This window comes from Podarcis tiliguerta (genome assembly GCF_965153285.1).
Source record: "Podarcis tiliguerta genome assembly, chromosome: 6".
Lineage (NCBI taxonomy): Eukaryota > Metazoa > Chordata > Lepidosauria > Squamata > Lacertidae > Podarcis > Podarcis tiliguerta.
Window position 1 is genome coordinate 69,782,924 of NC_139539.1, and position 15,244 is coordinate 69,798,167.

The 15,244-nt window shown below is 38.9% G+C and overlaps 1 protein-coding gene and 1 long non-coding RNA gene across 7 annotated transcripts in view; one reads left to right on the top strand and one right to left on the bottom strand.

Annotated features, from left to right (window-relative positions):
* Nucleotides 1-876: 876 nt before the first annotated feature.
* Nucleotides 877-15,244, bottom strand: part of KYAT3 (kynurenine aminotransferase 3) — a 341,165-nt gene continuing 326,797 nt past the window's right edge. For 5 of the 6 annotated variants that reach the window (XM_083444973.1, XM_083444975.1, XM_083444970.1 and 2 more), the window contains 12 exons: nt 14,472-14,530; nt 13,441-13,585; nt 12,148-12,297; nt 11,020-11,106; nt 10,172-10,297; nt 9,953-10,073; nt 7,962-8,038; nt 6,868-6,957; nt 4,824-5,010; nt 3,832-3,905; nt 3,104-3,190; nt 877-2,112 (listed from right to left, as the gene is read on the bottom strand). In XM_083444973.1, coding sequence (XP_083301099.1) covers nt 2,056-2,112; nt 3,104-3,190; nt 3,832-3,905; nt 4,824-5,010; nt 6,868-6,957; nt 7,962-8,038; nt 9,953-10,073; nt 10,172-10,297; nt 11,020-11,106; nt 12,148-12,297; nt 13,441-13,585; nt 14,472-14,530 — 1,260 coding nt within the window. In that variant the 3' untranslated portion in view covers nt 877-2,055. Of the gene's footprint in view, nt 2,113-3,103; nt 3,191-3,831; nt 3,906-4,823; nt 5,011-6,867; nt 6,958-7,961; nt 8,039-9,952; nt 10,074-10,171; nt 10,298-11,019; nt 11,107-12,147; nt 12,298-13,440; nt 13,586-14,471; nt 14,657-15,244 lie in introns of all 6 variants that reach the window. The other variant, XM_083444974.1, reaches the window with a different exon arrangement.
* LOC310679608 lies at nt 1,981-5,946 on the top strand. The gene is made up of 3 exons (XR_014512387.1): nt 1,981-2,106; nt 3,097-3,227; nt 3,894-5,946. It is a non-coding gene; the product is annotated as an uncharacterized lncRNA (long non-coding RNA).

Here is a 15,244-nt window from a genome sequence, read left to right on the forward strand (position 1 = left end):
AATCCTTTCCTGAAATCAAATATCACATTTTTCTGCGAGGGTACAGTGTGTGACAGGGCTAGAAGAGCACTATTGTTAAATGATATCTAATTTTATTTTATACTGTATTGCATACAATATTAACTGTCCTGTGACAATTTCTGAGTAGCATTGCAGAATAAAATAAAGCAACTTTTTAAAAAAAAATCAGTAAAGCTAGAAAAAGTAAATATTACATGGCATATTACATCAAGCTTACAAAACCATTTCTATCCATTTCAATTTGTTTTGATAATCCAAAGTTTTAGAAATAAAACTCTCAAATTCTGAAATAAGGGATGGCTGGCAGTTCTGTGCTTAGTTGAAATTATATGCAAGGCTTACTCAATGCAAATGCAGTTGCAATGGGATTTACGGTCCAGTGGTTTGTGTAGGATTTAACTTTGTGTCCACAGGTATGTGACATATGTTTATCTTCTCCAGGCCACAATACTACCCTGAGGCTAGAATCTTATGCACACTTATAAGTCTCAGGTAAGTATAGATTTAAAAGAAACATGCAGGATGTACATACCTGGGAGTATACAGGTAAATAATACAGTGAGACTTACTTCTGAGTAAACAGGCATACCTCACTCCATAAGGTCTACAATCCTATGAAGTTACTTTGAAGGAAGGTCAACTGAAATCCTTCCAAGCAAATATGCACACAATCAGGCTATAAACCTGTTTTAAGATTAGTCCTATGAAGCTATCATTTCCAAATTTTATTAGTTCTTCTTAAATTGAGCAGAGGGAGGGGAGCAGAATCTGTTTCTGTAAACCTGTTTCTCTGGCAAGTTTAAGGAATGCACTATTTTGCTTGTTTACAACATCAGTGAAAGAAAGCAGTCAAGGTTTATGCCAAAATTTCACTTTTATTTATTTGTTAAATCAAATCATAGGACCTGAGCCAATGGCTTCAAGTTACAAGAAAGAAAATTCCAGACTAAACATCAGGAATAACCTCGTGGTGGTAAGAGCTGTTTGACAGTGGAATGGACTCCTTCGAAAGATTGTGAACGCTCCTTCCTTGGAGGTTTTTAAGCAGAGGTTGGATGGCCATCTGTCATGGATGCTTTAGATGAGATCCCTGATTGCAGCGGGTTGGACTAGAGGATCCTTAGGATCCCTTCCAATTCTACAATTCTGTGATTCTAAGTAACATATCTAGCAGATCCCCCAGGATTGTTAATTGTAAAATTTGAGGGGACAGAATTATATCCAGTTTATGCGAGGTAGCATGTCATTTGCATAGCTGGCAAAAAAATAATAATTGCTTGCCTTATTTACGCAAGAAGGGGAAATGGCAAACGCAGACTCTAGAGCAATCTGACCTCTCATCTCCATAGCCATTCCCCTCTACAATCAATAGAATTCACAAAAATATACTGTACAGATCTCATTTCTTATTCATTCCGATTGCAAGGCATTATTCGTTTTTGTGAATTGTGTGCATCTGTGTGTATGCACACACACTTAATCATGAGCAATACAACTGAATGAAAAGACTGCCTGTTCCAACGCCTAGCTCCCATGCCCATCTGTGCCGCCTTTCGTCTGCTACTATGCTATACCCTTGGCTGGCCAAGCCGTGTAAAGCAAGGACCCTGCCCACAAATCCACACTCAATGTCTTCATACAGTATTTTGTCTGGATTGCAGAAAGGCTGCTGTTTGACAAAAATAAACCCAAAGCGGTGCAATAAACGCATTAATAATTTGTACAAGTATAAAGTAGGTCACAGAACAAGGCTCTAGTGGATGTAGCCTGCACAAATTTTACTTCAGTGTGTTTAGAAAAGTAGAAAAGAAGATTGCTGGAAAAGGTTTCCACTGAATATTTTGGAAAACAGACTATAATTTTTACAATGTCAAAACCAGTATGTTGGCTCACATTATTAATATTAAATATCCAGCAGATGGCAGCACAGTGCAATTTAGAAAGGGTAGCCTGAAATGTGACATTCCAGGTCTAGTTATAAATGTATGACTGAGCATATATTTTTAGAAATGGCAGAAGAGGTTAAGTTCTGGGTCAATCTTTCTTCCAGTTCTTCAGGATCACTTCTGCTGCATCTAAGGTGCTGTCTTTCTGTCAACAATGAACACAAAAGTTAAAAATCAGAACTGAAATATTCTTCACGTGCGTAAGACATTTTACTGCTAGAAGATTGCAAATCCACAGAAGCACACTTCTAACAACTTCATTAGGTACTTTTTGTGGCATGCATGCTCACATGAGTTTTGAGCAAATACCTGGGTATGTCTACCCAGTGGCTAATTAAATTTAATTGAATTAATTTTATAATGAATGATTTTAGAGTGTTGTATTGTGCTGTTTTATTGTTGTTAGCCACCCTGAGCCCGGCTTTGGCTGGGGAGGGCGGGATATAAATAAAATTTATTATTATTATTATTAACATCTACAATGTGCCCCATTTCCCCAGCAATAAACTCTAGCTATGGTTTGGTGAGGTTGAGATGCACTCAGAGACACCTAGTCCCCCACTCCTGTGACAATACAGCAGTTGGCACCCAGCCAATCTAGTTGTCAATCTGTGGAGCAGAAGAAAAGTTTGTTTTAATTATCATCACATCCCTGAAAAAATAAAGGGAAGCCAGCATATCATGGCTCACAGCATGAAGTAGAGGCTTCCTAGTTAAAAAACTCAGCTAGTTCACAAACTGCTACTCACACTGACCTAGGTTTCAGGACTATTAGGAATATTTAGAAAAGCACTATGTAGATCCGGGGTGGACAACTTGTGTCTCTTGGCCTAATTTCATGTGGGTGGCAGGAGGAAGAAAATGGGGAGGGAAGAGGATGACGGGAGTAAATGAAATTAATTTTAATGATATCCAGATTTGTTTCCAGATTACTCCTTGATGGAGAAGAGGTTGCCCACCTTGATGTAAAATATGATCATACCCTAAGAAGTTATTATTAGGAGCAATATCAAAAAGTTATTTAAAATGCTTAAAAGTGAAAAGAGAAGATCTAAGTTTTGGTACTAATAGAAACAAACAGCCCTGCTAAGACTTAAAACAATAAGCTTTATTTAAGCACATGCTATAGAACTTACTTTGATGAAGCAAAACCGTATGTACTTTTCAAACTGTTCTTTGGTCTCAGGGCCGCAAAAGGAGGTGAGAGGAATAGCTGACAGTTTCTTTAAAAAGCACAAAGCACAATTGCATGCTCAGCAGGTACGTTAAAACAGCTTAAACCTTAGCTCTTGGAAGCTCTAGTAACTGTATCTTTGTGAGAGTTTAAAGGTTGCGGTCCAAGAGCTTAATTAAGGTCACATCACACATTAACAAAATCCGCATGTGCAAAATACAGCACTGTACTATCATGGATGAACATTTCACATGTGGGAATTTTTATCTGCATGGTCTGGAAAGCAGAATTAAGCTACAAACAGATTGTCGCAATATTTTCTTCACTGCTTCAAGCACAGAAGTGCTTTCCATATAGGAATTCTGCAATGTTGCATTCTGGAAGCACCCTGGGCTTGCAGTTTGCCCTCCTCTTCCTAGCAAAGGAGCTGATCTTTAAGTAGTGGTTGTGTCTAAGCCACAGACTGGCCTAACAGAGGCAAATCCCACAGAGCAGATGTCAGTAAAGGGCTTATATCTCTGCTGAAGCAGGGAAGAGATCTGCAAGCCTAGCAATGGGTATGCAGCCTTCCAATGAGCACACAATCCCCTGCATCAGGGCCACCTGTTTTACAGTCTCACTTAGATGTTAGAATTAAAGACACCGTTTTTTGAGCAAAGAGTAGGAGGGAGAAATAAAACCAATCCTTACCTTAGATTTTATCATCCATTTAACAAATTTATAATCATAAGGTTTATCTTTTTCCATGTCAGACAGATCTACATCTTTAAAACAAAAAGAAGAGGTGAAAAACACTTTAAGAGCTGCAATTTTTCAAACGAAAGGCATTACCCAGTATGGGCACTTCAGCAGAGATTTTTTTACAGAACAGTAGATGGAAAAGCCCCTTCATGGATCACTGCCTTGCCATGGCGAAGAGGCTTGAATAACTCAGAGAAGCTATGAGCTATGCTGTGCAGGGCCACCCAAGATGGACAGGTCATAGTGGAGAGTTTTGACCAAACGTGATCCACCTGGAGCAGGAACCGGCAAGCCACTCCAGTATCCCTGCCAATAAAACTCCATGGACAAAGACAACAGGCATAACCAGCATGAGTTTGACCAAACTGCGGGAGGCAGTGGAAGACAGGAGTGCCTGGCGTGCTCTGGTCCGTGGGGTCACGAAGAGTCGGACACGACTAAACAACAGCAACAAGATGGAAAGGATCTGGAGCCCAGGGTAAGATCTAAAGTGCAAGATCTGCTATTTCACTTCTTTTTTCCCCAGGACTGCTCCCCAGAGTACCAGGAATTTGCTCTGAAGCTGCATTCTAAGGGGAGAGCTAGACATTACGATAACAAGGGTCTGCTGCCAATGGGCACACAACCATTTTCTCTGTAATGAAAAATTCACATCATGAAGTCGTTAGCCTGTGTATTTTTCCACCCTGTTCCATATCACTGACTGCTTGTGGTGGTGGGGTTCTTACAGATTGAGAAAGGGCAGCACAAAAACAAGCCATAATTGCTGCGTAGTTCTGCTGTAAGTGCAGTAGGACACCTACCATGCTTGTGAAAATATTTGTTACTCAGAAGAGAAAACATACACACTGTAGCCCTCCCTTTGCTCATAGTATATTTCTCCCAGCTTCAGTACTGGGTCATCATCCCCATTCCTGCCATGGAATAAAATCTTCACTTACTTAATGTAGACACGTCAACTATCATAAAGTATCCTCCCTCTGGAACAATAGGTTTCAGCCCAACTTCCAGGAGCATGCGAGCCATTCGGTTTCGTTTGTCTTCCAGCTCTCTAGGCAAAGAATAGAAGTAGCACGCTGGGTCATCCATGCGCTTCAAGTCTATCAAAAAGGCTTGTGCCACAGCTTCCTGGAAATTCAAATCAGGAAAGGAAAGGGGGGGGGGGGGAACCACACATTTAAGCATATTATCAAAAAGCGACAGTCACAAAACAGACCTTGTGAAGATTCACTTTTAATAAGAAATGCCGTATCCAAAGAAATGCTCAGGTATCTAGAATCTAATTATCAGCTTTTCCATAATAAAACAGATCATTCTAGTAAAATAGAAAGTCAGTGAAGAGTAAAAATAAGATTGTCAATTGGGTTTAGCAGTCAAGGGAGGGTGGGGAGAAGGCAGATGGAAATTCTTCTAAAATTGCTGGATACGCATCTATCACTAAAATAGATATATTTCCTTTCAAGTATGAGATTTTAAAGAGTCAAATACCTTCATTTTCAGTGATTAATTCAGTAATGTGTATCTGATTTTTTAATGTTTAATGCTTTAATAATGACATATAAATTATAGAGAATTTATCATTCCTTTTCCTAAATGGCTCAGGGCTGCAATACCACAAGGACTGTCTCTCCCCATATAAACTAACAAGACACTGCAATCATCAGCTGAGGTCTTTCTGAGGCCTTTTTTCATGTGCCTCCTCCACGAGAGGTCCAGAGGATGGCAACACAAGAACGGGCCTTTTCTAAGTGGCTCCCTGCTTGTAGAATGCTCTCTCTGGGGAGATTCATCTGTCGCCTTCATTATACATCTCTAGGTGCCAGGCGAAAACGTTACTCTTCAACCAAGCCTTTGGCTGAATAACCGTCTAGGTCCTTTTAAATGTGTTGGGGGGTATTGTGGGGGTTTTTTTGTACTTATTATTATTATTACGTGCTTTGTGATTTTATTCTTGTTTTTATGCTGTGGACCGCCCTGAGATCTTCGGATGAAGGGCAGTATACAAATGTAATTAATTAATAAATTCATAACAACAACAACAACAACAACAAACACAAACAAGAATGAAGTCTACAGATCTTCCTTTCTTACCACATAATAATAATAATAATAATAATAATAATAATAATAATAAATTATTTATATCCCGGTGCCAAGGGATATAAATATCCCGGTGCCAAGGGACAAATGGATGATATCACCCAGGGGGGCCCGCACCTTGTCTGGACACGCTCTAATCAGCCAAGACGGGCACGGGTCAAGAGGACAGGTGGTGGGCTTTCCAGCTTGGAGGAATCTGTCCACATCAGCTGGGGATATCCGGTCAAAGTGGTCCAATACTGGACCCGAGGACAGTCGAGGGGCCTCCAGTTCCTTTATTGTATCCAGATTGCCAGGGAGGTCATGGTGGAGCAACAGGACCTTCTCCGCAAAAAAGCTCGCAAATGCCTCACAGCTGTGTGTCAAATTGTTATTTAAATTTGGCTGCCCTTCAAGGGACGTTAAAGACCTAATTATACTAAATAATACTAAATAGTATAGAAAACCCCAAACATTTAGGAAACATACACCTTGATCTGAAAACAATCTAGCCAAAGGATGCACAGAGATAAACATTTGCCAAACAGTAACTTTCCCCAGGGTCCAGGTAATCACTGTATAAGGCAGTTGTCTGTATCATCCTGCGAAGCAGTAATGAGAATTTCACTACACATCAGATGCATGGCAGTATGTATTATATACAATGGTAATCACTCATCCCAACTCCCATCGCTTGAGTCTGTTGTTTTCCTGCTAATAACGGAATGTCCAAATTATTGACATTCAAATGCTAATCTACATTGGATCAACATGCTCAAGTATTAATTTCATCTGCAATTCCCACAAATAGATTCCTTATTAGTCAATTTTTAATTATGTTTAGTGGCTCAAACCTCCTACACTATCATGCTCTTTACAATACCTTTTGCATGGCTTGGTACCTACCTGTAATGGAGTTGGGCATGTATAGAGTGTATTTTGTTGAACCACCTGCAAATGTTTTATCAGATGTTGGGGACCAACAGACCAGCCAAGCTTCAACGAAAAGAAATAAATTGTAACAAATATCTGGCTGTTTACTTAACATTTATAAAAGTTGAGAAACATGGAAATAAACACATTTTGAAGTGGTAGACTACTGACAAACTTAAAGTGGGGGGGGGGAACCCATCTCTTCCAGTTTATAAAAGATTTCTTGCCTGGCTTAGATAATTACTCCCCAGGGGCAGCGAGGCGTGTCCCTACTTAAAAGGCTGCTCTGCAATTAAAATAAATCCCTGCCAAGAAAAATGAAAATTATGTTCTCCAAAAATGCTACAAAAAATTAAGCACGGGTGCATTTATTTATCTGTGCATGAGCCTGTTTGTGGATACATATTGTATTTATAGTTTTCACAAAATAAAAATTACCAAAAGACGCACAATATTGAAATTACAGCATGCACTTGCCTAACACTGCTTCCAAGAGAGCTACATAGCCATGCCTAAGGTATGTTTGCATACACACGTGGGACTTTACATGGTTCTGTTTCTGGATGAAACCCCACATGTGTATTTTCCTGTGTTGGGGAAGCCCCCAACATTTTATGATACCTTTTCAGTTAGGCAGTGGGGATAAGAAGCCCAAAAGAGCTTAGTGCACCTGCAGAAGTCTCCTTGTGGTTTGTTGGATGCTGGCCTGATTTTCTCATGCGAAATGTGCCCCCAGCAACCACCACCTTCTGCATCTAACATTGGAACTGGCACAGCAAGCACAAGGTCTTCAAAAAATGTGCAAACTGGAAAGGCTTACTGCTTACAATGTACATACTGACCGCCTGTTCAAAATGTAAACCGTAGGATTTCTTAGTTCTGAGTGAAATATTCTCTCTGCATGGCATCTAGAATTTCTATGTCAGGGGTTAATTTTTAATATAGATTCTGCACGTGTTTCATATAGCTTGTGCACGCTTGCAAATGATCTCCATGGTACATCAACCCAGCAGTACTTCAACATATATGATTCTTCATTTGCATTATGTCTTATTCTGTTCACTTACCTTCCAGCCAGTTACACTGTATGTTTTCCCAGCACTTCCTACAGTTACTGTTCTTTCCCACATTCCAGGCAAAGTAGCTGTGAAAAAAAGAAAGAAAAGGATCAAGAGTTAATTACATACGAACGGCGCTAACAAGCTTTGCCTCTCTAACAATAAATAGGTATGTTTTAATCATGCATCCTACAAAGGAACATATATTATTTTGGATAAGTATGAAGCTGGCTTCATTATGTTCAAACTAAATGGGTATGTACTGAAAGCACATTGTTCCTTTACTCACACCCTCATTCAGGCATCTTGTGGCACATGAGGGTATGTCCACACCAGAGAGAGGTATCAATCATTTTATCAGGTCATTCAGATGAGCTCTTTGTTGTTGGTATTGAACTGAAAGAGTAAAATTGTCCCTAAATCCCATATAACGGTGTAGCACACAAAATACACACACATCCAAAATAAATAAATAAAAAAAATCCCGTAAGAGTATTTTCCTGCAACTCATGTTAGGGCGGAGGTACAAGTTATAGGTGATGCAGCATTAACTCATGCTGTGGCAGCATCAAGTTGTCCAGCCATCACTTGACATCATTGGGTACCAATGGAGGAAAACAACAAGTAATGCTATGTGCTGCAGTGATGCTATGGGCTGCAAGGAGAAGGGAACACATTCTGTAATGCGTAGTTCTGTGATGAATTCCAGCCATCACCATGGGCTGCAATTACATTTAGCAAATCTAAAACAAAACGAGAGATTATCAATTTGCGGAGCAAACAGCTAGCCAACTCATTTTCAGAAGATGGCTGGGGAGTCACACAATCCATCAGGTGACTTTTAGAATAAATATTTTGTGAAAAAAGGACAAGCACCTTCATTGTATTAAGCTACAGAAGAATAGAATGTATTTTTGTATCTGAGCAAGCACCAAGAACTATTAGTAAGGCTACATACATACATATTACCCAAATAAGCACTATGCCTGTTGAGATGCCAGAAGAATCCTTGCTTACAATATGCAATCTTTAAATCTGCCAGTGGAACTCTAATCATTAGTCACATGAAGCTCCTGTTTTGCACAAGCTAGATAAGAGAAATGACGAAGTGTTCTATACCAGAGGAAACTGCCTAGATGACAGCACAAATACTATGCTGATTTTATGATATATCACTGGCAACCTCTATTAGATAAATATTAGAGAGCCACTACCAGATGCTGTAAATTGATGCAATATTCATTTCACATTTTTCACGAGCGATGTGTCATTTCAGCTGATGGAATACGTGAAGCTTAATACAAGAACATCTCTGCCTCTGGGGGGAGGATTTGTGTTCTCCTCTTTGCAGAATCTTTATGTGCATGTTATACAAGCTAGAGAAAATAAGGTTTCTTGGGAGAAAAGAGTTCTGCTTAGTTTATAAAATAACTGTCGCTTGCCTGTAGGTTTAATGGTTTGTACGTTTCAACAATAGATTGGAAGACAGTTTTGGGGATCTGCTTAAAAGTGAGCAAATGAAAAGGCACTGATGGCCAAATGCTATATTTTGAATCATTTAGCAGAACGTTTTGTACATATTATCTGCTGGGTGATAAAAATGCCTGTGTCCATCAGGAATGCACTTCTCCCATATGATAAGTTGAGTATGCAACTGAAATAATAGATTTTTCCCCGTTCCTGCCAAGGTCCATTGGAGGACAGAGATGCATTAAGGCATCCAAAGTGCTCATACATAGGACTATTTACATACAAGTGATTTTAAATGAACATTCAAGACTGTACAAATATTAAGATCAGTAGGAAATTACATGTCAAACATGGGAGCAGCAAATTGAGAAATACAAAAGTAATTCATTTTAATAAGGTAATATAGTCCTATACTTCAGAATTATAGCTAGTCTACAAAATACTATGAGCTTTTATAAAATACCTAATTTTAATCCGGCAACAATACTTTATTGCCCATTTCCAGTCTACAAACTAACACAATTCAGTACCTATCTTAATGTGTTTATTGCCAGTGTATACCAGCCATTCATATACTTCATCGCTGATGCACAGGGTGTCGTATTTAATACAGAGATCAGCAATTATCTGGAGCTCTTCTTTCGTATAGACCTAAAATAGAAAGGGAAAGAAAACAATGTATTAATCAATATCGTCAGAGCCAACATTTTATAACATTTAGCAGGAAGATTTAAAAACAGGAATCTCACCTTTCCTATAGGATTGTGAGGGTTATTCAATATAATAGCTTTCGTCTTGCAATTAAATTTACTTGCAAGTTCAGCAGGATCCAAGACCCAGTCCGCACTAGATGCAGTCTCTCCAGCTGCAGGTCTCTGAGTTATAAGGGGAAAGATGTTTTATTAGGCTGAAATAAACTTCCTTTAAACATTCCACTAGTGATCTTATCCTAAGAATCAGTCAACTATACAAAATACACGAGTAAACTGCAAAGAAATCTCAAATTCTGATCACTAACAAAAAAAAAGTTATTCATATCATTTGGGACTTTCCAGTGACGATTCCTCTAACCCACTAGATCTGGCCATCAAAATCGATTAAAATATTAAGTGTTCTATATAGCAGCAATGCATTTCTAAGAATCCAAAACTAGTACTATAAAAAACCAGGGGGGACCAGAATTACCATCTACCATTGTGGTCTTAAGTACCACTTTAAATACTGTTACAGACAAAAGCACTTAAGGATGCTTGAAGCTGAATAAATTAATTAGCTGGGCTGCTCACACCCCTCAGTTTTTGAAAGTTAATGTGGCTTTCACATTTAAAGCAAGGCCACCGAGCAATCTAAAGTTAAATTATTGACACCCATCTCCTATTTGGGCTTCTATCATTTACTTCTAGACTTTTGGGAGGCATTGCTTTCTTGTTGTTATTAATCTGTTTACTGGATCCATTCTGTTTCTCACTGAGCACACAAAGCAGAGTAACATAGGAAAGAAATAACCTTCATTATGAAAAACTGCAAGGTGCAACACTTCTCTTCATTCCCCCATCTAAATAAACTCTGATTATAATAATATTCTAAACACACTCACATATCTCAAGGGTATAAAAACAGGCTTGGCTCCTGCCATCCTCACCATTGGCTCATAACAGTCAAAGAAGGGTTCTATTATTATCACCTAAAGTAAACATATAGGAAAGTTATGTGAATAAGAAATGATATTATACCTTTCTTCAAAGACAGAACCCGCTTTTGATCTGATACAATGCTAATTCTATATATTTAGGAAAGCACATTGCATTAAAAGTACTTCTTGTCAACAAACACGGGGTAGTATTTTAGATTAAAAGCTAAAACTCTTAAGTATATCTGTAGATGCAACAGCCACTGCTACTTCACAGTGGCTGCTTTTGTGTGCTGGGGATAATAGGAAATAAGTGAAGATTTATAATAATGGCAGCAGAACTGAAGGGATGAGGGAGACACATAAAGCAAAAGTGAAAAGACAAAACATCAGAAGGTAGCTAGCTATCGCTTCATTGCCAGTTTTACCCCAAATGAGGCAGGCTATTTGATTTAAAACCCACCCTACCCTAAGTGCTTATAGATCCCCACTATTGACAAACTTATACAACTCAAGGAAAAAAACCAGGGTTTGAAGTTGGGAAATATTTGAAGTTTTGAAGGGTTCAGGACCAATGTTCTAGGTATCTGAAAGGACAAGCACCTAGGATTTTTTTCAGCTGTAGCCAAGGAAGCTAATTTGCAACAGGTTGATAATTAAGTGGTAGATTGATGGACAATTCATCTCAGACATACAGTTACTTAAAGAACAACACTAGTCCCTTTATCCTGCCTTCAACAGCAACCTAATGCACAATAGTTAAACAGCTGAGGCTTTTTCTATAACTTTATCCCAATGCCAAGAAATCCTTCATCTGCTAAATTAAGGTGCATCAACATACTCTTAAAGGCATAGGAATCTGACAGGTAAAAAAAAAAGCCCTGCTTCGAAGTTTATTTCTTATTCAACCAAAACTAACAAAAGTCAGCTCTCTACCCTTCAATAAATCATCAAGCTGCCAAGGAAAGGGATTTCTGAGTAGGTTTGATCACTTACTAATGGAATGCTACCCATGTTCTAAGGGTGGGTGGGTGTGTAAACTTATATGTTTTCATAGAAGAGAATTTTTATTCTGGGATGCATCACAAAACTTACTTCATCTCCTACTTCAATGAGTCCTTGCACTGCACTGAACAGAGATCCATATCCCCCTATTGTCACCAGGATATCAGTGTATGGATCAATCTTTCTTCCACAAACTTTTTCATACACTTGGGACAAGACTTTCACCAATGAAGGATGTCCCTATGAATGCAAAAGAAAATGCATAGACTCATACGCCAGTTAATAACAAACAACCGACAAATAATACAGTATTGTCTGTTAGCCAAATCTAGCATGGCTGATGCACAAAACAGAGTTACCCAATTAGAAATACCATTCTAAAGATTTAAACAATTAGAAACTGTCATCACGTCTAGGAGAGAACCTACTATACTGAGCTGAACAAGAAAAACAATATAAGGCACAGTTCACATGGAATCTCTTCTGCACAGCCAGCCTTCCACTGAATAGGAGTCTTTGTGCAAGATCACAAGCTGGGAATTGTGTGTACTATCAGTAAGGATCTATGACCGTGACCCTTTGAAGAAAAAATAATGTGGAACAAAAATGTTCGTAACACATATAAATTTCTAGAAACAGTTATACTGCCATTCATGGGTCACTGAAAAGGGAGTAACTACCCTCTGATGAATGTTCATATTGCACCATGGTGAAGAACAAGAAATGAATTGGCTGTATTTGCATATAAACCATGGTTTAATGTTGCAAGGGTGAACCAAAGCAAGCCTCAGGCTCCTTGTCCTCCTCCTCCCCGCCCCCCGCCCCCTTCTCCATGCAGCTGCAAGGAGAAGATTGGAAGCTTTAAGTCAACTGCAGTTTAGCATTATGTCCAGACAAACGGCTTCAATTTAACTACAGTCTATTGAAACAAGCCCAGTTCACAACCCATGATTTGAAGCTGGCTTGTTTCAATGAATGATTAACCACAGTGTGTGTGGGTTGAACATCACAAGAAGCTGCAGTTAATCAAAAACAGAAGTCGAATCTTTTGAAATACTCCTTGAGGCTCATCTTCATAATGCCAAACCATGGTTAAGCATTATGTGCAAGAAAGCCAAAGTGCCCTGTATACTGAAATGTACTATATGGATTAATAATAACATTACATTGGGAAGTCATTTACATAGTCAGTTCTCCTGGCCCTACGTATAGTCCTCTTTGGACCATATTTACATTGGCCACTGTTTGGAGATTTATGGTTACCGTGTTTCTATTCAGCCCAAGAATCCAAAATGAAGAAGGCGCATGTGGAAACCATGAGAAATTTTTTGGATATGCAACTGATTTAAAGCAACCTCTCAGAGAGCGTTAAGATGTACTCACAAAACCCCGGGTGTACTGGTTCAGCATATCCACAGAGGATGCTTTGGCTAATGCTTCTTTAACATAGTTAGGAGGAGATATATCTGGAAGTCCTTGTCCCAGATTAACGATTGAGGGATCTGCAGCAACTTTTGTAAATTCCACCCTAAGGAAGGAAGAAATGTTTACAAATGTATTCCATACACATATACAGGGAAGAATATTTCGGATCCATGGTAAATAAAAAACGCAGTATAGAACATGTGGGTCTGTGGGAAACCACCCAGAGAGCATTCAATCAGATATTAGTTAATCAGAGATCCTGGAGGCCTCATTGCCATCAGTCTAGTTTAAAGTCTGGCTTCCAGGCTAGAACTAGGTGACATAAGCATTACATGGCTTCTGTAACTCATCCTCCACTTCCAGTAACATCTATTAAGCCGAAACACGTGATGTGACATAACCACTTCTGAAGCACCAAAGGGCAATTCAAAAATCATCTTGGTTAAGGACCAACTAGAACACTGAATTATGGAAGACCAATGTTTCCACCCCAATGCTGTTGAGAGTACATTTGACCCTCCCCGCAGTTGACAGAGGATTATTATTTCATTTTTCCTTCTTTATAAATGCAGCAAATTAGAACCAAAATAGCCTCATAAACAAAGCCAGAATCACCTTATCTCAGCCTGCTAGCTAAAATTGACCCTGCCCCCATTATTTAAACATCGTAGTCCTAGCAGAGTTGTTCTGCAGACTCACAGGCTGCACAACCAGTAATTATCACTGTGATTCATCCAAGATCTTTTAACCATAAAAGGAACAAAGAGATTCATTTGTAGGGAAGAGGGGAATAGAGGGGAGGAGCACACAAAAGCCTGGAGCCCTCTCCCAGTGGCTTCACTGACCAAGAGGTTTCTCTCCCTGCCCCCCACCCTGGCCCTGCACCTGGTCAGCTGACAATGTAGGTGAAAAGCATACAAATGAACTACAAGGAGTACAGACATTTCAATTATTCATTTGTTCATTCATTTTCATTAATAATTACTTACCACACATTGCTATCCAGCCCTTCAATTCGTTTTGCATTTTTGTGCTTGAAGGTCATGGTCTACATACAAGAATCAAAGACGGATAATTCTTGTTAGAACTACAAAGTACTGTATTGTTGGACACTATGGTAATCCATGACATTTCTCCTTGTAGTTCATTCTAAAGCTGATGAAACTGACAGGCGCTGCAAACACAGTTCAATGTAACAATTAACCAATATTCTCTTACAATACATGTTTGACAAAATGCCAATCTATGCAAGGATACTAAATAGAATGGTTAAGATTAAATATAAGTTCTGTTCAAACCCAGTATAAGAAAGACAGAGTATATCATAGATGTATGTCAGAGCACAATCTTTTAGCACTTACTTGAGAACAAAGGGGTAGAGGAAATGTGATTTATGTATCTTGTTGTTTTTCAAAGACAGTGGTGAAGTCAAAGTAATGGACAGAGCAGAATTGCAAAGGCTAGGCTATGTGCATAAGAGAGATTAATAAAAATATGTGTGTAGGTAACAGGATCTGTCTTCACAATATTATTGAGCCTGGCTCTATGTTCTCTCCATCATATGAGGAAAGAATCCGCTAGGTACAGAATACACCCCACTGGTTGTGCCACTCTGTCCGCCCTGAACAAACAATAGCTGGAAAACTATTTTTCCACTTTCCCAAAGAAAAAATAACCCCCTTCCTTTGTTTTCCTAGAATTTTTGTGGATCTATTAAAAACTAGTTTTTTTAACCACTATTTTAAAAGCTAAGGTTGTCTAA